The sequence below is a fragment of the Phragmites australis genome, chromosome 19, assembly GCF_958298935.1.
Source record: "Phragmites australis chromosome 19, lpPhrAust1.1, whole genome shotgun sequence".
Taxonomy (NCBI): Eukaryota; Viridiplantae; Streptophyta; class Magnoliopsida; order Poales; family Poaceae; genus Phragmites; species Phragmites australis.
In genome coordinates, this window is record NC_084939.1 from 7,403,962 (window position 1) to 7,430,597 (window position 26,636).

Sequence of the window (26,636 nt, forward strand, 5' to 3'; positions counted from 1 at the left end):
GCCGCCGCCGCACCGCTGCTGCTGCCCGCCGGCGCCACAGCCTGCACGTTGCCGCAGTCGCGCGCTGCCTTGCGTCGGGCCGCCGCCGACGAGCCGAGCACCGGCCTTCGTCGCTCCCGTCGTGCCGCACAGCGCCACTGTGCGCCGCCGCTGCTCGCCGTGGTGCTGCGCCGCGCCGTCGCCGACCCGCCGCCGGCCGCCGTGCGTCGTCGAAGTAGCAGCCGCAGCAGCTGATCGAGGCTAGCAGCCAGGGCCGGCCGAAGCAACCAGCAGCGCCGAGCGAGAAGCCAGGAAGAAGAAGGAAAAAAGGGGAAGAAGAAAAAAAGAAGAAGGAAAAGTTGGAAAATTTAGAATTTCGTCGGATTCGTCGTCAATCTTTTCGAAGGAGATTTCTCGGTAATTCCTGGACGATTGTGGTTTGATTAAATCAAATAAGTTAATTCGTGTCGTATCATTTCATGTGATCAATAGTCTGATTCGTTTCGATAATTGTTATTGATTCGAAGATACGACATCTGAGTCGAAGTATTCGATCATCAGAGCGAAGTCTAATTAGTAAGAATTTTAGTTTGACTCTGAATTGGAAATAGTGTATCATTTCATGTGATACAGTTCTCTATTCGGTTGTCCGGAATATCGGCGTAGACGCGACGTTTTCAGGCGTAGGATTGACGCTTCATATTTTATGTGTTTTAAATGTGCTTTAGTTCTAATAGTATGCCTGTACAGGTGGTACTATTTCCGGACGTTCTTGATCGAATTTTCTTCATCGTCGGTAAAGGCAAGTGAATGTATTGTATGACTATGCTTTAACCTAATATTGGGTTGCCTACATTCTTTAATTACAGTGCATTCATCTAATCTGAATGACTGATTCTGGGCTGAGTACTATGTTGTTTACGTTTCCAGAAGTTTACTCGATGATTGATTTATGAAGTGCAGTAGGCACGATATGCCATTCTGCAGTTGTTCATTAGTGTTGTATGCAATGTTTTTTTTTGAAGTCTCAAGCATATTCCGGAAGTTATGTTGGTTATGCTTGAAGCACGTCATACATATACATCTCATGCATTGGAAGTTTGTCGTCGTCTTCTGGCCGCGACCGTACCGGTACAGCACCGTATGTCACCCGAGGAGGGGTACGGTGCACACCCTTACGTTACCCGAGGAGGGGTAAGGGTGAGAAGAGCATGGCATGTGCATGGTTATGTCTTCTTGTGAAATTCAATGAATTATTCATATCAAATCTTATTTCCTTTAGTTAGCGTGTATATAGATATATATGCGGCTCTGAAGGCTTATACCAACCGAATGTTAAAATATTTAATGTTATCGTTGGACTTGCTTAGTCATAACTGTTTCTCCTAGTGTTGGCGGTCTGTTTCATTACTAGTTTCTATTTAGAATTGTTAACACATTCAACTGTGGCTAAATAGCTTTTTGTTAAAGTACCTTTCACTTGCTGAGATTTTTGAATCTCACCCGTGTTTTCTTTACAGGTATGTTTAGATGTTGACGTGCATTTTGGGGATGGATCTCGGTAGCTGCACACACTAACTTATCACGATGTCGATAGCTCAACCGGTGTATACAAGTGGTGTGTCTGATGGTCCGTCATTTGTTTTTGTTTATGTTGTGGTACGACGCTGGTAGCGTCGTGGCGGACTCTATATATATGCTGGTTATATCTGTTTCTGCCTGCCTGTGATATTTCTTTTGGTCAGTTATACCTCTCTATAGAGGAAATACTGCCAAAATTTCATTTTTTTTAAATAAATAGGCTTGGTTGTAAAGTAGGGTGTTACACAAAGACCTCATGTGTTTAAAATGTGATTGGAGTGAGGAGGTGATTGCTCAAGTCTATACAACACTTTGGTATGATCATGAGGAAAATCAAACCATGTTCTGGATGATCGAGGGAGAGCAATACAAAATTACATATTGAGCTTTTGCTCATGTATTTGGATTTGATGTTCGAGATACGCAAAAGACCAAAATTCACAATGAGACCCAACTCTCCTCCGAAGACATGGAATTTATGTATGAGGATCATGGAAAGGTGACATATGGCACGGTTACGGGAATGAGGCCTTTCTACAAATATATCAACTCCTTGTTCCATCTCACGTTGGCTCCAAAGAGCGGAGATGCCACAACGGTACAAGGTATCTCAAGAAACCTCCTAGCTAGGATGTCAAATGAGGCCGCTCCCTTTAGTGTGGTGGATTTCATATGGGAGGAGATTCATACTGCATCACACTCTCCTACCTGAAGTTATGCCTATATGCCATACATTATGTACATGCTTGAGAAGGTCACCAAGAAAAACTTTTTCAAAGAAGTGAAGCATGAGCTCTATAGGATGAGGTTGGTGAGCACAAAATCCTATACACCTCCACCTTCTCCTCCACTCGAGGCTCCAAGTGCTCAAAGGACAGCTCCGAAGCGTCGATCTTCCTCACGTGGCTCTCCTTCCTTTATCAAAAAGGCTCTCAAAGCTATATTCAGAATTTGCACTCATAATGCCACAAAGATAAAGGAATACAAAGACAAAACTAATGTGAGGTTGAGGAAGATAGAGGAGAGACAAAATGCCATGCTCATTTGGGGATTCAGCCTCGTTGCTCTCCACTTGCCTCCGAGGAAGAGTTTAGCGAGCCCAAGACCTTTGACAATCCATGGGCTTGGTATGACGATGCTCAAGCTACTGTCGGGACTTCAAATGCCCAAGAAGCTGATGATGAGGAAACTGAGGAGGAGGTTAGTTCTCCTGATGATGATGATGGCGACAGAGACGATGGTGATGAAGATGAGGACTTTTAGGCAGACAGCGAGTAGTTCTTCATCTTTGCTTCTCTTTCCTTTTTGGTACTTGATGCCAAAGGGGGAGAGAATGTCTAATCTGTTCTGCTATTCTATTCTGTTCTGGGCAGTGTGTCTTCTCTCTTATGTATTCAAATCTTTATCGTTTCCGTTGGACATGTAAGACCTATGTAATATTTTGTGACAATGTGGTAGTGTGCTAGTAGTTGAACTTTAATATTTGTAAATCTTTATTTGTGTTAGTATGATGCTATGAGATGCTTGATGTAATGTTTGTTTCTCTCTTTCTTTTTGTGATATATCCTGTCATATACATCAATGCTTATTATGTTCACTCTCTTGCATCCCACGAATGCTAAGATATAGGGGGAGCTCTCATAAAAAATTCCTTTAAATATGTGCATTTGATCTACAATTCAAATTTCAATCAATGCATACATTTAGGGGGAGCTCACCATATACCCTAGAATTCAAAAATCTTTAATTCAATTATCTTTTGTAAGCTTTGATCGTGTTGTCATCAATCATCAAAAAGGGGGAGATTGAAAATGCATCTAGACCCCTTATGTGGGTTTTGGCTAATTGATGACAAACGATTAAGGGACTAACGTGTTTATTGAGGTTATGTACAGGTTTTAGTCTCGATAGAGAAGTTAGACGACGATGATATCCCTCAAAAGAAAAGAGAAACGACATGTATTTACTCAATAGGTTTTATTTCGCTTTATTTTTGAATTTGAGTTTAGGAATGCCGTTCTATCAAGAGGGACGTGTATTGATAGTTTTTATGGTATCTCGATTCTCATGATGTCCTTATAGAACAAAAAAATTGAGAGACACAATAATCCACAGACACCGAAAAAATTATGTCTTGTCTGAACCCGGAGTCTCCGGGTTGGGCTGGATACTCCGGATTCTGGAAAGCAGCTCGGAGTCTCCGGGTGGAGCTCCGACTAAGCTCTCGGGATAAGTATATTGTTTTAACCCGGAGTTTCCAAGTTAGCCCGGATACTCCGGGTGATCGGAGTCTCCGGACTTTTCTCCTGCAGAGAGTCTCGGTTTGCACCTAAATGTTTAACCCGGAGTCTCCAGGTTGACCCGGATACTCCGGGGTTCTGTGTTCATTCGGACCATCCGGGTAGGGTTTCGGACAGGCTTGTGACTGTGCGTTGCGTGCCAACCTGGAGTCTCCGGGTTAACCCGGATACTCTGGGTCAGTTCAAAAAGCACAGTAATGGTTAGTTTTTGAGAGGATGGGTATACATACCCCTCCTCCCCTCCTTCATTTTCCGCTGAGCTACTCGTAGATAAAGTCATTTATAGCCATTCAATAGCCCTCCTAACTCCTCTAAAGCCTTAAATCTTTGAAGATTTGGAGAGTAGGGTTGTGAGAGTGAGATTAAAGAGCTAGTGAGCTTAAATCCAATCTTGAGCACTTGAGTTCATCGCCAAGCCGTCGATTCGCATTCTTTACTCTTGGAGCCTTGAGCTCCTAGATGGTTAGACGTCACCCGGAGAGCACCTAAGTTTGTGAGTGCCCCGGGAAGTTTGTATTACCCCAATGATTTGAGTAAGCAACCCTAGCTTAATCTTGGTGGTCGCTTGGGTGAGGAAAGGGTTGAAAGAGATCCGGCTCTTTGTGAGCTCCTCAACGGAGACCTAAGCACTTTTTTGTGGAGTGGCCAAACTTTAGGATACAAATTCTTGTCTCCTTTACTTTGTGCACTTTCTTGTTCTAGTTGATTTTGGGCGATTTGCCCTGATCTACTTGCTTGTGAGTGTTTTGCTGCAGGTTGTTGATCAATAGGTCTTTAGACATCTTTTAGAACCTGTGGTAACTCATAGACTAAATTTGGTTTGCTTAAAAGTTCTTAGTTTTTCGATTTCCTGATCTGGCCGGAGTATCCGGGTTCACTCGGAGTATCCGGGCCTGTATAACCCGGAGTCTCCGGACTTACTCGAAGTATCCGGACATTTTAATCCTCTGCGAAGGTTTTTTTAATTTCAAGAAACGCCTATTCAACCCCCTCTAGGTGACATCTCGTACATTCAGGCGGTCGACGCATCCGCGCTACCGGAGAAGCAGAGGAACATGGGCTCCCAGGAAGCCTTGAGCCCTTGTACATCCTGAGGTCTATCTTCCTCAGGTAGGGGGCTCCGTCCATGCTCACCTTGACAAAAAGGATGAGAGAGAGATAGGGGTGAGGACTGAGGAGTGAGGACGCAAGAGGAGAGAGACCGAGAGGATAAGGCAAGCCGTGAAGGAGCCAAGTGGATGATGCATAGCGCAAGCCTAAATTTCACTGCATACAAATTTTGGGTCCGAACACATCTGTGTTGGTTGTGCCTTGAACCGGCACTGAAAATAAACTATTAGTACCGGTTCCAGCCACAAACCGGCACTGATATGTCTTAGTGTCGGTTCTTAGTACCTCAGCTATTATTCTCACACGGGAGTTTAACAACCAACACTAATACATCTTTAGTTACGGTTTTTACACAACCGGCACTGATAAGGCGCTACTTATGGCCTGATCTATAGTAGTGGTTGTTCCTTTTGCTTAATAATATAGGATACAACACCACAGCTTCAAAATGAAAATGATCCAATGGAGATAGAAGACAATGAGTACACTGCTATTTATTTCATATAATTTATTAATGACACATCTTTATACAATACTAACTACATTTATTGTTTTCTAGTGCCATCCCAGGAGTATTAATAATGAAATCTTATCTGGGAGCAAGAGGACATATATCACTATAGCCTCAAACCCACATGTATTACCTTTACTAACCATTTCATGATTCCTCTACTACATGATTATGTTCAATCCTGTCTTTTTCAAACTTAGTAATAAGTCACCAGTACCAATCTGCTACTTTATGATGACCAATGCCATCTTTTACTCATTTTTAGATTCCATTATGTTGCATAACTTAACATTTTACACAATTAGTACAAAAGAGCCTACTAGTTATTCATCTTGTTTAATAGATGTTGGGGGGAAATAGTCCAGTCTAAGGATGATGGTTGACGATCGCTATCAAAGGTCCCTCCGGAGCCTTCGGTCTCCGGACCCTCAGGAGGAGGCCCGACTTCCGGAGACTGCAGGCCCCTTCGGGCCACCTCTCTGATACGTACTTGGCCTTCCGAAGGCTCGAAGCTACATCAAGTCTCTCTAGAGCCTTCAGCCTCCAGACCATCAGCAGGAGGCCTGGCCCCTGGAGGCTGCGGACCCCTTCGGGCCAGCCCTCCGGTGCCCATGCGGCCTTCCGAAGTCTAAAGATGCAGCCGGTCTCCAGAGATAATATCAGGGAAGAAAGGACACCCCCCTGCAGCCGACCTAACACGAGGTGATGGGCGATTAATGCCGTTGCAAGTGGTGCTTATCCTGACACCCCAGTGCGATGAAAGTCATCTTGACACCCCCAGCAGAGTGGCGTCGGACCGCAATTGGCGACCAGCTCACCCCTCAGGGGGCAGGCACCACAATAGTTACCACGGTGAATATTTACCTTCTATGTAGGGTAAAAAGTAGTTATCCAGGATAAGGCCCAGTAATTCGGCGAGGCCTAGATATTTGTATATCGTGATAACTTGTATACTAAGCTACGTACCACCCTATAATAGGAGGTAGAGGTCACAAGGAGAATGCTCAAGGCAACACACAGGACACAAAGGTGCCCAAGCACTAAACCACAATGTGATACTCCCCCCCAGATCGGTCTATTTTTCTACTATCAATACATTTGTGGTGTTCCTTCCTCTCAAATGTCGTCTCCAAGCTTGAGTCTCCTCCTTAGAAGAAACTCTCACCATACTTGCTAGGGCAAGATGATCTCTTGCTCCAACAGCGCACCGTCTGTGGGGATTCGAAATCCACCAGAAAAACCACCAACGCGCTAGCCACCATATCCACTGTTGCAACCATGCAACCATATGCATAGTTGTCTCAGTCATGCACACTGCATGCACCCTCCAGTCTCGCTGCTATATGGGACGGCGTTCCTCCGGCCTTGATCGATCCAGAACCTTGGGTCGGTACGGAAACTCCAGATGGCACAGAGCACTTCCAGCCTCTGCATGACGAAGACCTTGCTGCACCAAGAGAGGTAGTGGCCGAGGTCACAGCCAAGCAGGCCGCTTTCCAGTGGTTCTGGGTGGTCAAACCTAGGGATGTTCCCGCCTGGACTTGGTCCCAAGGTATCTCCTTCCGCAGCACCTGGGATGCCCCGGGCGAGCCAACATCTTCGGAGAATCTGCCACCCAGTGTCCTCCTCGGGCCCCTTCGATGAAAGAGGGTTCTGAGGAGGCGCAAGGCTCCGGAGTGTGTAGACCCCGCCAGCGCCCCCGACGCAGCCCTCGTGACACCAACCGTGCGTAGTGAACTCTAAGTCCACCTCGTCCAGGGAGGCGTAGTCGGAGCCACTCCGGCTCCAAAAGCCGGTTCACTAGACGACCTCGACGGTCTCCCCAAAGGAAAGGAGGCCCTGGGGAAACCGCAGGCTCTGGGGCACGCGGCCCCCAGCAGCGACCTCAACATCAACCACAAGCTCCGGTACCCCCGGAGGCATACGGGTGCATCCTACACGGACCAGGGCGTGGCCACAACACCAACAACTGCCGAACCCTCACGACCTTCCGGGAGGAGTACCTCGGAAGATAAGCAGGATACCTGGCCACAGAGGGAACCAGCGAAGGATGGCACAAGGGTCGGAAGCCTGGGGATAATGGTTGATAATCGCTATCAAAAGTCCCTCCAGAGCCTTTGGTCTTTGGACCCTCAGCATGAGGCCCGACTTTCCGGAGACCGCGGGCCTCTTCGGACCACCTCTCCGGTACGTACGTGGCCTTCCGAAGACTCAAAGCTACAACAAGTCCCTCCAGAGCCTTCGGCCTCCGGACCCTCAACAGGAGGCCTAGCCCCTGGAGGCTGCGGACTCCTTCGGGCCACCCCTCCGGTGTCTATGCGGCCTTCTGAAGCCTAAAGATGCAGCCAGTCTCCGGAGATAATATCATGAAGAAAGGATACCCCCTTGCAGCCGACATGATGCGAGGTGACAGGCGATTAATGCCGTTGCAAGTGGTGCTTATCCTGACACCCCAGTACAATAAAAGTCGTCCTGACACCCCTGGCAGAGCGGCGTCGGGCTGCAATTGGCGAACAACTCACCCCTCAAGGGGCAGGCACTATAATAGTTACCACGGTGGATATTTATCTTCTATGTAGGGTAAAAAGTAATTATCTAGGATAAGACCTAGTAATTCGGTCAGATCCTAGATATTTGTACATCGCGATAACTTGTACATTAAGTTACATACCACCCTATAAATAGGGGTAGAGGTCACAAGGAGAACGCTCAAGGCAACACACAGGACACAGAGGTGCCCAAGCACTAAACCACGCTGTGATACTCCCCCCAGACCGATCCAGTTTTCTACCATCAATACATTTGTGGTGTTTCTTCTTCTCAAACTTCATCTATAAGCTTGAGTCTCCTCCTTAAAAAAAACTCTCACCGTATTTGTTAGGGCAAGACGATCTCTTGCTCCAACAATAGCATAAAAGATCGTTCTGTACTACACTTGTTTTATCTTTATTTCTAATGATCTCTCTCACATATGTTGTGCAATCTGTTCAAACAGAATATTTCAACTTCCTTGAATTCTATCCTCATAGCATGCCTATCATTTGCCTTTTTCTATAAGTACAATAATTATAACACTTTATCCTTCTTACTAAGAGTTCCATTTCATGACTCCTTTGCTTAATTATAAAATATATTCTGCCTTTTATACACAATGAGTTACTCAGCTTTTTAACTACAACAAAATAGCAGGATCCTCCTAAGGAAACCAAAGACGACGATGATCTACATGTTGATCCAAATAAGAAGAATTCAAAGCATGTCAAAAAACCAAAGCAGTAAAAAAAATCCTTAATAAAAAACAAGGTTATGATGATGTACGCCCCCCGCACCTTACTTTTGTTTCTACTGAAGACATATCAAACATTGAATCATTTCAAGAGTATTTCTTTCAGCAGATAACTTTTGTCCCTACTCAAGACAGCTCTCACTTTTGGGGATCAACAAGTCAAAACTGCAGTTAATCTTCACTACTAATTTTGGAACAGTCCTACAGTTTGTAACCCTGAAGTATAAACCTGATGGCTATGCTTATCCTATATTCCTGCTGTTTCAAACCTTGTAATATGATTGTGACTCTGCTATAACCCTGTTGTTTCAAACAGTTGTATATATTTTTCTTTTTATACAACCCTATTCCATATATTATTGCAAGTCTGATATAGTTTTCTCCACTTTACTATTTGCCTCAATATTTTCATCTCGCTTATTTATGGCTCCTTACTGAAGTATTTGTTAAGAGCTACCTATTATTCTGCCATCAAGCTTTGGGCGCCACCTCAAATTGATCATTAAAGTATACAACGGATTTACTTCACCTCATTGTCCTCCAAATTGAGCTGGGTCGACCACCATCATTCATTCAGTGTTCCTTCGAATTTGATGCTTAATCTTCTATCTTGCAATCTGACACGGGGGCTATCAGGCGAGGCAACGCCGTGCCATCTTTCTAGTCGTATATCTAACCTGTTTGCATCCCTAGTGCCTACTGCAATTTACGAGCCTGCTCTAAGAAGTGTACTGTTTGGCTGTTGGCGAGACAGGGCACGGCTTAGCCCAACAACGACCCAATTCAGTTCGGTGACCCTGCATGTCAGTCTGGCAAAACGACCCATCGAATGATGGTGCAACTCAGAGCATAAACCTCCATAGCAAACAGTCGATCATGATGTAAACAAGGGTTTATGGGCTGCTTCCATAGAGACACAATCACAGGAAATGAAAGGTCGTCTAGAAGAAAGCATAGCATAGAAGGATGTAAAGAAAAAAGGAAGGAACGCGACATGACAGGAGATGATGGTAAGCCCCGGGCTTGAGTTCACTTATATAAAAGAAATACAGTAGTACGATGTGATTCGAACCTTGCGATGAGATCCACATATAAATGCAGTTCGTAGTCATTTTAAAAAGATGGTTCGGAGGATCCACATGTAGCTAGGGGTGGATCCAGGGGCTTGATCTCTACCTCGGGCATGGGAGGAGAAAGAAAAAGAAGAAGAATTTATTTTATTTAGTGATCTTGAATCCATCATTGTGTGTAGTAATATAGTGCTCTAAAATAATATTCAAATTCAAACCTCAAAGAACGTGGATCTGAACTTTGAATTTTACAACCACGCCTCGACCCCCGCGCATGGTCGGTCGTCAGCACGTCTCTGGAACTACTCTGGCCCTGATCAACTTGGACGAGATGCTGTCGTACCATCATCTCCTTTTTGCTAACCGGCAAGTTGTAGCAACAGTCAACTCCATAAAAAAAATATTGTTACTTCTTCTCTACTTTATCTCTAAGAAATGCTGATTGCATCAACTTGGGGATGATTCTAATCGTTGTCATGCAACGACGACTGGGTGTGCTTGCAGGAGTTATATTTGTGATCTAGAAATATAGAAATGATGTTGAGAAATCAAGTTGTAATGTGTATTGGTTTTCGTGTGATGAGTGATTGATATTACTATTTATTTGGTTTGATGATCTTTGATTTTGCATGAGCTTTGATGTGATTTGAATTGATTTGAGATTTTATTTTAGCATATTGATTATGGTTTAATTGGAATTGGAGTTGAATATATGTGTTTGCTTGTCTCATGATGTGTAGGTGATGGATGTAACTTGGCGGTCGATGGTGGTTTGATCGGGGCTAAGTGGAGTGCTTGGTGCCAGACGATTAAGGAGGCTGGGCGGAGTCAATGGTGATCCTAGCTAAACACGTGGAGATCAAGCAAAGCATTGAAGGCGGATGGAGACGGCGTGTTGACAAAGTCAAGTGAAGGGAAAGCCGGTGCAAGTGACAAGGCGGCCTGAGGGATCGGGAGCAGGAGAGACTTGCCGGCGGTCAGGATCGCATGATGAAGTACACGCGTCGACATCGAAGCGCTTACTTAAGGTGTAAGCAAGACGGTGAGTCACGCTTTGAGAAGCGTGTAGGCGGTTTCGCGGTTTGACCTCAAAACCGTGGGAGGACTGGAGGAGTATGTGGCACCATCACGAAGCTTGCGTCGAGGCGAAGCTAAGTCGTGGAGGCGTCGCGGCCGTCCGATGAATGGAGAAGGAAATGGACTAAAATACCCTCGGTAGTAGGTAGGAGTACACTACAAAAGAGGGGTATTTTGGGAAAAAACTAGGAAACTTAAGGGCCAAGTTTCCTAGACCTATAAATAGAGAGGTATGGTTAGAGAGAGCTTTGAACTAGCCACTTGAGCCCCCTTGTGCCACTCATTTGAGAGCCTTAGAGCTAGGTTTTTAGAATAGAGAAGGATGAGTGCTTAGCCTATGTAATAAGTGAGAGTTTTGAGAGATAAATCTTTGTAATCCGTCTAAAATAGGGCTAACCTCTTTGAGTAATTAAGTTTATGCTTTTTCATATGCTTGAATTTCCCTCCTTCTAGTTTCCCTCTATTGGTTCCTTTGCAAGTTTGCAAGTTTTTCAATTTTCGGTTTTGATTTTCGTTTTGGTTTTTGGGCTGAAATTTCAGCACCTTGTGAGATCATTTTTCTTGTTGCTAGAGGCTTAAAAACTCACATACGAGTGTATGCTCATGGGTCTTGAGTACCCTTGCCTCTATATCATTAATTTGGAGAGGTTTCTTACCCGGTGATCTTTTTCTTTGAGCTGTAATATTTCACCTTTGCAGGGTTATTTTTCTTAATGCTAGTGGCTTAAACACTCACATACTCATGTATTTGAGCGGGTCTTGAGTCCCCTTGCCACTAGACTATCATCTTGGAGGATAACCTTGTCCGGTGTCTATCTTATCTAGTTTCTTTGGAAGTTGCGAGTTTTTGTGCACAAAGACACATGGAATAGTCCTGAATGGAACCTATGGTTCATATTCCATCTGTGGAGTCATGTTACCATGGAAGTAGTCTTCTTGCTTTGTCTCTTTAATTCTTTTGCTTCTGTTTGAACGTTTTGAGGTGCGTTGGGTGAGAAATAGAAAAAGATCATTTATTTCGAAAGAAATTTGTTGATGCGCCTATTCACCCCTCTAGTCGTCATTCTTGTTCCTACATATGTGCATATGTAAACTAGCACTTCCCTCTGGTTACAGGTTCTTAGTGTATCACTGATACGTGAGTCCATAAGAACTAGACAATCAAGGAGTACCAGGTTGCAAGGTCAGACGAGTTTAGTCACCGACATGTGAGCTCCATGATAATTACATATGATTACCGATGCCCTAAACAAGCATTACTTGTGGATCATTATACAGATGGAGTATTATATTATGTAGATTGAAACCGAGACGTGGTAGTTCTAACATGCTAGATGGACTTTGCACAGTAGAGGCGCTAGGCATGATTTCTAAAAATCGAACAGCATATTCTTCAACGATTAAGAGAAAAGTATGGTTATAGCCCTGTGTGTACCTAAGTGCTAATGTCCTAGGACTGGCCTGTAGTTGGCAGACAGTAACATTACATAGGATCAGTAGTTCACTCATTGGCGGACCCAGCATAGGCCAACGAAGCCCTGTTCAAATTCTTATTAACCAGTGGACTTTGGCCATTTTGTTTTTAAAGTTGCAAAGATCCGATCATTAGTATGCCCTCTCGCTTAATTTTTGAGCTGGAACCGTCCTTGAATTCACTAGTACTCCTACTAATCACTAGCCAAAGGAAACCCCAAAATTAAAGTTTCGTTTAGTAAGGCCAGCAAGAGTAGATAAAACGACAGCAACATGACGGGTGTGCAATCAGTTCTGCTATCCAAGGATTGAAGGGCAATTTTTGCTGCAGTGAACTGAACATCAGGTTCCATATGCTGCCGACGATCCTTGTTACTGCAGGAAGGAGAAAGTATCGGCAAGGTGTTACGGCATTTTTTTTTACCACATAACTACGAATATTTTGATGGAATTTACTTGCTACTATACAATGTGAGATTAAAAGGGTTTGGTTAAACTTTGTTTGAAATTAGAACTCTAGGGACCCAGGCTTGTTTGCACCCTCCGGAACAAACTGTCGATCATGATCTCGCAAAGCATGCTCTTCACCCCGAAGAGACACACCGGACAAAGCAATCCCTTCTTTCTAGAAAGGGAAATACTAGATACCAGAGTGGCTGATGGGACCCACGTGTCGGTGACCGTTCGTGGCGATACAGGGTAGATGCAACTATCCATGCATGCGCGTGGCAGTGTAGTGCTAATTTAGATCAGCCCAACACGCATGCCTAGCGAGCTGGCTGTACTTGCAGGTGTTATGTTAATAACCTAAGAAAATAAATGATACTCCCTCCCTTCATCAATATAAGGCGTATTTTGATATGAATTTTTTTTTCAAAAGTAGATTTTAGCCTTTAATTTCTCTTATAATATATTATCGATTGCTACAAATTCAATGTCATCTTAAAACCACTTTGAAATATGAATCTATTGATGCAACTTTTGTACAATAAATACACATATATTTGACTAATTGTTGGTCAAAACTTAAGAGTTTTATTTTTTTTTCAAATCAAAATATGTCTTACATTGATAGATGGAGGGAGTATGTACATGTAAACTAGCACTTCCATTTTGCTACACTAAGATTCATTGTTTCCATCTGTTTGAACATAAAGAATCATGGTTTAGAGTATAGTATATTGTGACTACAAGCAACAAAGACAATTTATGATGTTGTTGAAAGCTACCTTACTGAGTAATCGGTGGAAACCACTCGTGTGAATAATCAGTAATAATAGTATGGACACTGGTGTCTAATGGAATCCATTATTTGATTTAAGCACACTATATGTATGGTACAACTAATGAATGGCATAATATTAAAGCAAACAACGGTTGAATGGTTTGGCAGTACCTCTAATTTAAAAAATCTATGTGTTCAATTTACACAAGTAACCCTAAATATACAAGTAACCATATACAATCAGACCCAAAACCAAAGAAAAGCAACACTACTACCAATTTAACTTGCAAACAATCAAAATCATACCATGTTCTTATAGCAAACATCATCGAATCAAAGTGTGCCTGTAAGCAAACATCCAACCGCCTCTAGAAAATAGGCAAAACATCACAAACATAAATTACCTTGAAGATGCCAAAAAAAAAAAAAACAATGCAAGGTTTGGGTGGCACTGCTGCTTATTTGCATGTTACTTTTATAACTAAAAGTAAATTTCTTCTCTGAACCATCTTATGACTCCATCTAAATGAGCAACTGCAAGAAAAAATGTCTTCATCAAATATTATCACAATGATACTATCATATATGCACACATACATCCAAATCAAACTCTCTCAAAAAGCAAGCAAACCCAGATGCTATATGTACACTCATGAAGTCATGTGATGCTTGTACATACATAAAACCTGTAGTGCATTTTTACACACATAAAACCTGAAGTGCATGTTAACAACCACGTGAATATTCTTGAATATTTCTACTTATATTGCTTAGGCACAACACAAATGAAATTAGTAGGCATTAGTTTAGAGTAGTTCATAGGAAAGGCAAAGTGAAGATCCATAGTAAAAGAACAATGCAGCAAGAGAATTTGGCTCACCCCTTGAGGTCAATGCTTATTTTTATGTTCCACTCTCCTTAATAAGTTCTTTCTTCTTTATTCAATCCTGCATGTAAACAAATTGCTTGCAGAAGTCAGGCCTGCAGATTTAACAAAGAGATTCATAATTAGCATGGCTTAAAAAAATAAAGAAAAACATTGGGCCATTTCCAAAGGCAGCTGATTTTCCTTTTTTTCTTTCCCTTGATGATAGAGACACAATCCAAACAAAATAGCAAGTGATAATATGCTGATGCAGGAACAACCAAACATGCAGTAACAATTGTGTTCTTTTTATTTAGGAGATCAATCTTTAATTTTTGAAGGACTGTGTATCAACCCTTTCATCTTTGGTTGACCATATATATTATATGTATGTGAGTATTAGAACTATAGTTTATATGGGTTAGCAGAGTAAGCAGTTGTGTAAATAAGAAAGATAGACTCCAAATCGTGTGTGTGTCTGTGCACTCAAACATATGTCATGAATATAAGGAAAACTGAATGCTAAGGAGAGCATGCTTTACCTAAGATAATCAACATAATATGCATATAATCTATACCATCTTTCCTACTGACTCAAAATGGACATCATGATTTGAAAAATAGAGCTGAAATTTACTAACTACACTGTTGATCGCAGATTCCTATGGAAATACAAGTGCACTTTCATGAAAGTTGTTGTATAGCAGTATAGTTATTTCTAATGAGCAGCCTGGCTATCTTTTATATGGTTAAGTAGTAGAGATTTGTCGCTTCACTGAGATTGCAAAACAATATGAAAATTTCTTTAGACACACCCAGAAACTATGTAATGTTCATTTAGTAGAGAAAACATCTTATATATTCCCATGGAAGAACATAAGGATGCACATCTTTTCTTATGGGTGGTTCCATGAATTTGAACAAATCAACAAGCAATCTTAGAAAAAAATGACCATCCTTTTTGCGAATTGCACATCAATAGCTTTAGCATGAAGTATCTATGGCTCAGCAGCTCAAGCCAAGCAAAATTATAGGGAGTAATGTAAATACATAACAAGCAACTGACCAATGCAATGATGTAGTTATAGACACCCATTGCATGGTTGCCTCGCTATTGTTCATGAGCAAAAGAAAGCATGTCACATCTAATATTTCTTTTTTATAAAATGTATATGTGAGTGAACGGATCAAGTGGCTACTTTGCTGATCAAATACTTCATCCCACTTCAACCCAGTATCAAATACAATATGCAATAAATTGAAGTTTGATATTTTCTAAATGAGGACATAGATGACATAGAGAATGCTAAAATTTTAGAAATTCAGCATGAAATTAATAAATGAACATAATTAGAAGAACTACAACATTTGTTCTATCCATCCAAGAAAACATTTGGGTATCTTGACATCTTGTAGTGCTACTTGCTAGATGAAGAAGCACACCAATTGCAGGATGAAAACTGAATAAACACAGTAATAGCAGTGAACCATACCAAAACAGAGCTGCTAGCTTCAAATACACCCAAAAAGTACTGAGGATATAAGGACATCTCACTTTTACCAGCACTTGTCGCAAGACAAACTGCAAAACATTAGGTCCTACACAAATTTAAGCTGGGGAGAATAAACCACTAAACAAATTTTTTTTGACATAGTGGAATTTGTACTTCAGAACTGAAGTCAAGAACAAACACTATATCACTTTGAAAATCCCTCTACAATCACCACCTCCATAAACTCAGTTCAGTTTTTGGGGAATTTACCTCGGGAAGCTCAAATGCTCCGAACCAGTACAATCTTCAGACTACAACAATACTACAACAAAGAGTGGAAACTATTTGAGATTCTGTTACAGAAGAAACATAAGGCCACCATTTGGAATGAAAAAATTTCATAGGAATCCTCGCATGATAAAGGATGTGAAGAAATCAGTGACAAATTCAAGCCTCGAGGCACTGCTAAAGGAGGGAAATAGAAGCAAGTCCTGAATAAACATAGTGACTTCAAAAACCAGAAGAAGCCAACGATGCGATCATGGAGTTCCAACCAACCTTGAAACAAAAATCGAAACCCACGACGTCAAAGGTCAAACAAATTATAAAGCAGCAACGAACCCGTACCACTTCCAACAAAGACTCCGACAACCAAAATGCAAGTGGTGGTTCACCCGCCAAAATACGAAGTCCCCAACCCGTAGGAGAACCGTGCTTGCCCAAATGTAATTGGAGAAACCAAGGGATTTTCAAAACAACAGAGGGAATTTCCATATCCTTCCCAACCCGCACTCTGATCGCATGCATCATCACATGGAAAAGCAGCCTGCACTCTGATTCAATTCCAAAACAATAGAGGGAATTCCCATATCCTTCCCACCCGCACTCTGATCACATGCATCATCATGGAATGCAGCCCGTGTTCCCCTCCCCCTCCCCCTCCATATGGAATTTCCTGGCATTTAATTTCAATGTCTGATTCCATTCCAATAACCTTCCAAGTGGAGCCTGAGCTCAGCGACAGCGGTGGCGTTCGCGGCGTGGTCAGGGGAACCAAGTTAGAGCAGCAGGACTCAGAGCCGGTGTCGAAGCCACTGTTGTGCGGCTAGGGCTAGACAAAAAGCTCGAGGCTCACGAGCTAGCTCAGGCTCGTGGAGGCTTGGCTTGGCTCAGATTGGCTCGTTGTCCAAACGAGCCGAGCCCAAGCCACCTTGCTAGCTCGTTTCTAAATCGAGCCCAGCCGAGCTAGCTCGCAAGCAGCTCACAAGCCAAATGAGCATGTGCCTGTCTTCTAACTTCTAGGTCCGTCGGTCTCTCATCTTCCCCGGTCCCTACTCCCCACTCCCCATTCCCAACAGGAGAGATGGCGTCGGAGGACGTGGTAAGGAAGAGCAGGGTGACATGGCTGTGAGCCTGTGACCACCATCGTCAACCTAGTGGAGGAGGCCAAGCTCACGTGCAAGGGGGTCGAGGGGCCTGGCCACTAGGTCCTCACCATCTACAAGTCGCTCGTCACCGGTGGAGTGTGAGTTCAATCTCCACTCTAATTTTCTTCCTTATCCACCATCTCGTCATCGTCGTCATGGGTGGAGTGTGTCTAGGTGGCTACCGGATTGGATTCAGTTTTTTTAGTCGTCACCACTGTAGCGAAAATGGCTTCATTAGGCCATGATTGTGATTTTCGTGATTAATGATAATATAGTCAATGGGACTAACATGTTTGTCAAGAATATATGTTAGTAGGTCTTATGGATGCAATACATGAAGAAGCCACCGTAGCTGGGACAAAGTTGAACTGAATTGGAGAAGTCTCAGGAAGATTTGTCTCACCGGATGGTCCAGTGCTCTGAGTGTTTGAACTCATCGGAGTATATTTGTCAAATGAGATAGAGGCCTGAAGACCTCACCGGAAGGTCCAGTGTTTGAGCAGAGTGCTCACCAGAGAAATTCTTTCAAAGAAGGTGTTGTGCTGAAGAATGAAGGTTAAGCCTTACCGGATAATCCGGTGATCAGTGGGAGTTGCACCGGAGCATTTCCAAAGAAAAGAAGAGAAGGCTCAATCCACCATATGGTCCGGTGTTGAGAAGGATGAATGTACCGGATCATTATTACTAGAGAAGGATGCAATCGCTGAAGATCGAAGGTTCAACCCATCGGGTGGTCCGGTGTGAATGGAATGAACACCGGACAATAAACCGGACAATGAATAGTGCAAAGAAGCAGAACGAAGTTCAAGACATCGGATGGTCCGGTGATGAAGGCTATGTAACACCGGAGTATTATTTTAAGAGAGGGTTGCATTGGCTCGATTGGCTGAACTCAACTCACCGAATAGTTCGGTGATGAAATGATATGTGCCAGATGCATACACCAGAGCAATTTACATAGAGAAGAAGAAAAAATTCGGATAGCTCAGGATAACTCATCGGATAGTCCGGTGATGAAGATGAAGTATACACTAGTGTGTTCGGTATTCACAGAGGTTTGAGTGGGGTTCCAACAGCTAGTTTTGAGAGTGTACTCACCGGATGATCTGGTGTTTGTACTATTATTCTCATGGATCATCCGGTGTTAACAATTTTCCTGAGTCATTGGGTTAATGGCTAGTACGCGAGTTTGAGGCTATAAATACTCACCCACTCTACTATTTGAAGGTGCTGGAATCCAGAGAAGTTCATATACACATGATAAGACATCTAAGCCACCAAAGTGCTTAAAGTAATTATCCAAGGTGATTAAACACAAGATTAGAGAGTGTTTAGTGCTTATAGGCCTAGAGAGAGTGTTGCTAAGTGATTGCTGCCTAGAGTGTGGATCAAGGAGTGATCCAACCTTGTACCAAGTGGTATGTTGGTACCTTAGAGCCTTGGTGGCTCGCCGGCAAGCTTGTTGACCATTTGACTTGGTGTGGAGCGACGACAAGACAATCGTGCGGGGACACGGAGACCCTTGCTTTGATGGCTCAAGATCTGAAGTGATCACGACGGCAAGGGACCGGAAAAGAGGCTAGTAGTGAGACCTTGCCTTGGTGGCTTGGTGGCTCATCCAGGTGGAGACCTTGCCTCTAGGACTTGGTGGCTCAAGAGCCATGACCGGGTGCCAACCGAGAGCATATCCTTTGTGGAGCTCCAACGTGGACTAGGGGTGGCATTCATACCATCGATACCATAAAAAAAAATCCTTGTGCCGAGTTTTCTCTTACTACCTTATTTACGTTTCCGCATTTACATTCTTGAAATTTACCTTCTTAGATAGGTTGCAAGTGCTTTGATTGGTAGAGTAGACACACTAGATAAACCTAGAGCATGTTTAGATAGAAATTGATATAGGTTTATCTTAGGTTGTTTTTTGGAGCCAAAATAGTTCTAAGTGTCTTAATTCACCCCCCTCTTAGAACGTCACTGATCCCTTCAGCCACTCGCGCCGTGAGGACACCACTGCCCACATCGTGCAGGCCACCATCGCTATGCGTGGGAGGCCATCGTCATTCGTGCGGTGGAGGCCGCCATCGCCCGTGCTATGAGGTCATCGCCTGCGCCATGCAGGCCACCGCCACCCGAGCTACCGAGCTGTGTTGGCAAGCTCGCGAGCTGGCTCAAGCCAGCAAATGAGCCGAGTCGAGCCAGTATTTTAGCTCAATTTACAAACCAAGCTGAGCCGAGCTGAGTCAACATTCCACCGAGCTTTCACGAGCCGGGCTTGGCTCAGCTTGTTTCCAACCCTATGTGCGGCCTGTGGGAGAAAGGTGAGCGAGGAGAAGAGCACAACGGTATTGGCCTCCACGCAGCCCGTGGCGAGAGCCGAAAGCAGCATGTGCTCCATGACCATCGCCCTGCCAGCTCCTACTGCTCCCCGCTCAATTGAAGTGAGGTCGCAGTTTGACGGGGGTAGGATTGCCAGTTTTGTTTTGGTTTTTAAGCGAGCGTGTGGTAAGGGGGCAAGACATGGGTGGGCATAGTATTTCCAGTGGTTGTTGACAAGATATTAAGGCTACTGGATTGAAGAGAACACCATCAAACGAATCTCGGTAGTTGGATTTGTTAGTTGTTGATAGATTCCATGGGTAGAGGCTGTTCCGTTGACATTCTTTTGGGGTGGGCATAGCATTTTTTAAGTCATGCTTTTATAGTTTAGATGTTTAATTTATCATTAATGGTGGAAGAGAAAGAAAATTGTGTTACTATACACCTAAAGGGATAAGCTCGTTCTCCATCTATAGTAGAAGAGGCGAACCGACAGATGATTTCAAAAATTGGTCTTGATCTCGCCGACTTCCCTCCTTCGACGGCCTCAATGGCACCAGGGGAGGTGGGGAACCGGTGGATGGATGTCCGGTGAAGCTTTTACACTAGCTAGTAGCCAATAGTAGCTAGTAGGTTTCCCAATGTTGCCATCAACGACAAAGCCATGTGGGCTTTTGCTTCTTCAAGCTATCTCTAGTGAGATCACCATCTATGGTGAAGTTTCCAGTAAGGGCTATGCGAGATATGTATATGTATCTGTATGTGAGATACATTTGGGTGAGATGCTCTTCATCCTCTGTTCCATGGGCGAAGCCCAGTAGGCTATACATGGTGCGGATGCACCTAGACCAAATCCAAAAATTAGTTATTACCATCAATTTTTTTACCATACACGCACCCCCCTTGGTCCAAATTGGTGCACCCCCTTCGGCCCAGCTGCTCGGTGAGACCCTAGGCCCCAACTCCAAGCCCCTCGCGGCTCGCTCCCGATGCCCGACTGGCCGACTCCATCGCCCACTCGCCCTAGGCCCCAGCCGCCGCGGTGCCTCCACGAGCCCACCGGCGAGCCGTGCTCCTGCTCGGCTGCTCCGCACCTCCGTCGGCCATCGACTCGCCGCGTGAGGCGTGACTGCGTGAGTGCCGAGTGCTGCTCCGCTGGCCGTCGACCCGTGCTCCTGCAGGCTGCAGTACTGCTCCGCTGTTCGGGTAGCTCGGCTGCTCGCCTAGTCGCCTGCTCCGCACAACCGCGCCTCCGCCGGCCGTCGTGTCTACTCCCAGGTCCCGTGTCTACTTCGGCCGTCGTGTCTGCTCCCAGCTCTCGTGTCTACTTCGGCCGTCGTGTCTTCCCGAGACGCTCTGAGTTTGCCCGAACAACGGAGTGGCAATATTTGAGAGCCTGAGAGGTTTGACCGTGATTGTAGTGGTAAGATTGATGCATCAGAACTACGCGATGCTCTTCTCAGTCTAGGATATTCTGTTTCTCCAACCGTGCTAGACCTGCTTATTCAAATCAAATGGCTGTTGTTTCTTAGAATTTCTACACAAAATTTGGCGAAGCGTTTGTCCTCATTTTTAACAATTCATAACTCACTGATATCTGCCTATGCCATTGACCATAATTGGTGAAACAAGTTGTTCTATATTTTGAAACAAAAACTTTTCTTAACTTGTGATAGATCAAACTAGAAACTGGTTTGTTCATCAACTGGCCTCCTAAGTTTCAGCCATGTTTTCTGATGCAAGACTATTGTGATGGTTAATACTGATAAAAACTGAATATGTCCTATTTGCTTTCAGTTTGTCCAGTACCACAATTCTAACTGTGTTTTCTTTTTTACCTCGGCAGATGTTGCCTCACTGTTAAGGTAATGCCTCCAAATATGTTGGTCATTTAGGAGGTGCTTTGAGTAAAAATTTACTTTTGAAGGTATGTGTGTTTCAACTGATTACTGATATACAATCTGGTTATCTGGATCTTTGCTTTCGTTTTTCCTTCACTTGCTTTCAGTTCTCCAATGAAACAACTCAGAGAGCTCTTTGACATTAGAAAACTGAACAGATTATATGTTACTTTACAAATTGAATTATCTCTTTACTTAACAAATACTGGTAGGGTTAAAATTGGGGATTTCTTAATATTTATGACAGTGTGCAAGTGTAATTGTGTAAGTAACTAATATTCAAATAATTTACAAAGGATAGGTAATTTGATGAAACGGTTTTATAAAAGGAAAGCACCAGAGCCCGATAGTGCCAACAATATAAGGAATTCATGTCCAGATGATATCAATTGGGAAGAGGAGATTAAATATGATCTAGGCTTGAGGAAATTAATTGATGATTGCCATCCTAATCAAAGAGAGAGGGTGAGAAGAAAGTATTTGGAGAATGGGCCATCCCAACCTCGTACATGCAATTTTCCATTCTCACATATAGGAGAAAGCCCAAGAAGATTTATTCCAGAATGGTTCGATGAGTTTGGAAGTTGGCTTGAATACAGTGAATCCAAAGATAAGGCATATTGTTTTTGTTGCTTCTTGTTTAGAGATAAGAAGGATGCTGGATATGAAGCATTTGTTGTTAATGGTTGGAATGGTTATCATAGGAAAGAAAGGCTAAAATTGCATGTAGGTGGTGTTGGTAGTTTACACAATAAAGCAATGATGAAATGCGATGATCTGTTACAACAAAAACAGCACATTGATGTTGCATTCCAAATTCAAAGTGAAGCTGGTAAGAAGGCCTATTTAATTCGGCTAAATGGGTCTATTGATGTTGCTAGGGTATTGTTAAAGCAAGGATTGCCTTTTCGGGGCCATGATGAATCGGATGAGTCCCACAACAAAGGGAACTTCAGGGAATTTCGTGATTACACAGCGGAGCAAAATCTTGCTTTACGCAAGGTAACAGGTAAAAATGCATCAGCTAACAGTCTTTTGGTAGCTCCTGAAATCCAAAGGGATATTGTTAAATGTTTCGCAAAGGAAGTGCTACATTCTATTCTAGAAGAAATCGGGCATGATGTTTTTTGCTTGCTAGTTGATGAGTCTAGAGATATTTCTTGCAAAGAACAAATGGCTGTGGTTTTGAGATATGTTGATAAATGTGAAATTGTGAAAGAGAGATTTGTTGGTCTTGTTCATGTGAGAGAAACAACTTCTGCCTACCTCAAGTCTTCCATTGATGCTTTATTTGCAGAGTTTAAGCTAAGCTTAAAGCAAGTTAGGGGCCAAGGCTATGATGGTGCTAGCAATATGAGAGGCGAGTTTAATGGATTGCAATCATTGATCATGAGAGAAAGTCCTACAGCTTATTATGTTCATTGTTTTGCTCACCAGCTCCAATTAGTCCTTGTGGCCGTTGTGAGAAAGCATAAAGGCATTAGCGATTTATTTACTAGGATTTCTGACTTGTTGATTGTTGTGGGTGGATCATCCAAGAGAAGGGACTTGATCAGAGATATCAATCATGAACATGTGAGTAAGGCCTTAGGATGTGGGCAACTTGAAACTGGGATATGATTAAATCAAGAACAATGTCTTCAAAGACCCGGAGATACTCGTTGGAGTTCCCATTATAAAACTCTCAAAAGTTTAGTTGACATGTTTCCTACAATAGTCAAAGTGCTGGAAATTATGGAAAAAGATGATAAGGATTGGAAACATAGAGATCAAGCATCGAATCTTCTAGAGTACTTCCAATCTTTTGACTTTGTCTTTTATTTGCATCTCATGTTGACTATATTAACAATCACAAACACCTTGTCACTAGCATTGCAATGGAAGGATCAAGACATTGTGAATGCCATTAAATGTGTGAGATCAACTAGATGCCATTTGGATGAACTTAGAAGAAATGGGTGGGAAAAAGTATTAGATGATGCATTTGACTTCTGTGACAAGCATGATATTATCAAGTTGGAAATGGAAGATGCATATATTGATCCCAAGAAGCGTAGGAAAAAATCTAGCATTACAAATAAGCATCACTATGAAGTGAATTGCTTTAATGATGTTCTTGACTGGATACTTCAAGAGCTTGACAGCCGCTTCAATGAGACTAGCTCTCAATTGCTTGTTTGCTCGGCCGCTTTCAATCCAAGAGACTCATTTTATGATTTCAATGTAGAGAATTTGATGAGCCTAGCAAAACTGTATCCTAATGATTTTAATTTTGGAGATTTGAGGGATCTTAGCCATCAACTTTGCCTCTACATCGTTGATGTACGAGAAGATGACAGATTCTCCAACATACAAACTATTGTTGAACTTTCTCAAAAAATGGTAGAGACAAGGAAGTATCTTTGTTATCACTTGGTTTATCGACTTTTGAAGCTTGTACTAGTATTGCCTGTCGCTACTGCTACAGTTGAGAGGTGTTTTTCAGCTATGAAGATTGTGAAAACTTATTTGCGCAATCGCATCGGTGATGAATACTTGAGTCATAGCCTTATTTGTTATGTGGAGAAAGAAGAGATGAGGAAAGTTACCAACGAGGTTGTGGTTCGTCGTTTCATGAAAATGAGTGGACGTAGATACGACGATTAAAAGGTATTGTAATAGTGTATTATATTTATTTTCATCGAGTCATTCTTTTTTTAATTAAAAAACTGAATCATTTGTTCTCTTTTTTAGGCTGTCGAGGATCTTGAGGTCGGATGATATATTTTGCCGATACCGACCATCTTTTGTTCATTACTATACTAACTCAGTAACCAATATCAGTTCTATCAGCATCACTGATGTCTGGGAACCAATAGAAGAAGGCCTTGTCCCGTAAAGTTTCTACTCATTCTACCATTTTCTTTTCGCATATGCTATTCGGTTGCATTGGAAATTCTAACTTATTTTGTTGCTCACCCATTTTCAGATTGGAGATGACTAGGCATGTTTCGATGATTTCAATTACTTTGTCTCCCAAAGAGCTGGACAAGAACACTCCTGGGTGAGTCACATGTGTGTCTCTGTTAATTGTTTAGGATTATTGTTGTCAGACATAAGTTACATTTGTAAGATAAAGAGATGTCCTTATGCATGATTCAGGTTTGGAATATTAATTCATTTTTATATAGGTACCAAGCTCCAGACTATATTCAACAGCCCAGGCAACAGCAGCACCTCTAGCAGGCGCCACCACTGCAGCTCCAACCTCGCCGACCACCAGGCCAATACCAGCAGCTTGATTATGAAGGTACAACAGTAAAAGTTCTCAATGATATTGGTATTTCTGTTGTTCTAGCATCTGATAATCGTTACTTTGTTAGACTCCTATGCACAGAGTTAATGATGTTGGTATTTCTGTTGTTCTAGCATCCGACAATTTTTGCTTGAAATGATACATATCGATGTAGTTGTGCTAAAATCTTGCACCCCTCCGTTTTGCTCTAGCTTCGCCCCTGCTCTGTTCGGTGTGTTTGAGTCGTCGGATCTGAGTTCAGTAATTGTGAGGTTTTCTGGATCTCTATCTTTGACGTGGCCAAGTGTAGAGATTCTAGATCCAGATTTCCTCCACTCAGTCCGGCTAGCAGGCCGCCGATGCTCCATATATGCTCCATATCAGCTTCAGATGCACCTAGACGATGGGTTTGGGTCTCGCGCCAAGGGAGCAGTGGCCGGTGGTCCACGAAGAGGCAGCAGTATTTTATTTCATACGAGGCCAACATTTGCATGAGTAGCATTGAAGCCACACACTGCAGGTTTGCAGATAGCATCGAACGATGTATGTTTACTGTAACCGGCAGCTTCAGAAGTTCCGGACTGACGCTGCTCCACTGTCTCTCGCTTGCCTGACAGCAAATTGATGCTGGTACCGCCGCGGCACGCCTAGGCCGATGTACTTGAGATTTCGTTGCTGTTCGACTGGATGGCAGCCAGCTTTTCCACGGTACCATGATGAAATCGTATGAAGGAATATCTCGTTAACAAGGAAGATGAGGAATCTGGGACATGTGTCATTCTGCCCACGGGCGCTCCATCCAATCTGGAGCGACTTGTTTCTGTGAGAAAAGATCGTAGCCAGATCGATGGATTTGGGTCGTCCTTTTAATGTGTGGTTTGCACGTTATAGCTCTGGCATACTTGGCTGTTGTACAATCTTTTGTGGATACTCTCAGCCTTGATTTTGGGGCACCTTGGTAAGTAAGCTAGTGCCAGCATCTAAAGCTTGACATCTCCCACAGCTAGAGCTAGCTGCTAGCTCGTAGCTGAGTGTGCTCTTTTACCTAAGAGCTAGCAAATTTAAAGTAAGTCCTATCTCAGAATATCTCTATTCTACGAGATATGTAAAATCGAAAATAACAGAATTAATATAAATTTTGAGAAGTGTGCTATCTCATTTAAGAGCTAGCAGAGCTCTAACAGTTGGAGATACCTTACTCCGTACAAGATTCCCTCTATAGAAATTAATGTTTTTCCCGTGAAATTCATGTATTCCAAATGAGGCTTGAGTGAGATTGCGAGCGCTAAGTTGGGTAAAGGCCGGTGTCAGGAGATATATATCGAACTTATCTATATCACATTTTTTTATAAATATATAATTTATTTATTAATTTTAAAAAAATAGATGTTCATTTAAAAGTTTATAGGAATTGGCACATGTAGCCCCAGAAAAAGGCAGCACCTAGTAAATATCACACAACCCCGAAGGGACACTCAGGTCCTGTAGGACAATTCCAGATGGTTTTTGGTCTTTTCGACAGTTTATTGCTGACAGGAGGCTTGAATAGTGGCGGAGTTAGGATTTTTCTGTTGGACGTGTATTCTAAATTTTTATAAGATTGCAAATTTAATATACAAGTATAAAATTTATCAAAATATAATACAAATATACAAAAAGGTCTCACAATATCATAAATTAAACAAATAAGTTTGAAATTTTGTAAAAATATATAATATAAATAGTTCAAATATGAAATAAGGTCTTAC

At 42.8% G+C, this 26,636-nt stretch overlaps 1 protein-coding gene and 2 long non-coding RNA genes across 3 annotated transcripts; all 3 read left to right on the top strand.

Annotated features, from left to right (window-relative positions):
- The first annotated feature begins 333 nt into the window (after nucleotides 1-333).
- On the top strand, nucleotides 334-1,710 carry LOC133900035 (uncharacterized). Its single transcript, XR_009906492.1, has 2 exons — nucleotides 334-396; nucleotides 730-1,710. It is a non-coding gene; the product is annotated as an uncharacterized LOC133900035 (long non-coding RNA).
- Nucleotides 1,711-22,094: 20,384 nt separating this feature from the next.
- LOC133900716 (uncharacterized) lies at nucleotides 22,095-23,298 on the top strand. Its single transcript, XM_062341940.1, has one exon. It carries the CDS (start codon nucleotides 22,374-22,376, stop codon nucleotides 23,232-23,234), a length of 861 nt encoding a protein of 286 aa, XP_062197924.1. The 5' UTR covers nucleotides 22,095-22,373; the 3' UTR covers nucleotides 23,235-23,298.
- A 400-nt stretch (nucleotides 23,299-23,698) lies between these two features.
- On the top strand, nucleotides 23,699-24,926 carry LOC133900717 (uncharacterized). Its single transcript, XR_009906586.1, has 4 exons — nucleotides 23,699-24,263; nucleotides 24,348-24,488; nucleotides 24,583-24,657; nucleotides 24,785-24,926. It is a non-coding gene; the product is annotated as an uncharacterized LOC133900717 (long non-coding RNA).
- The last annotated feature ends 1,710 nt before the right edge of the window (nucleotides 24,927-26,636 follow it).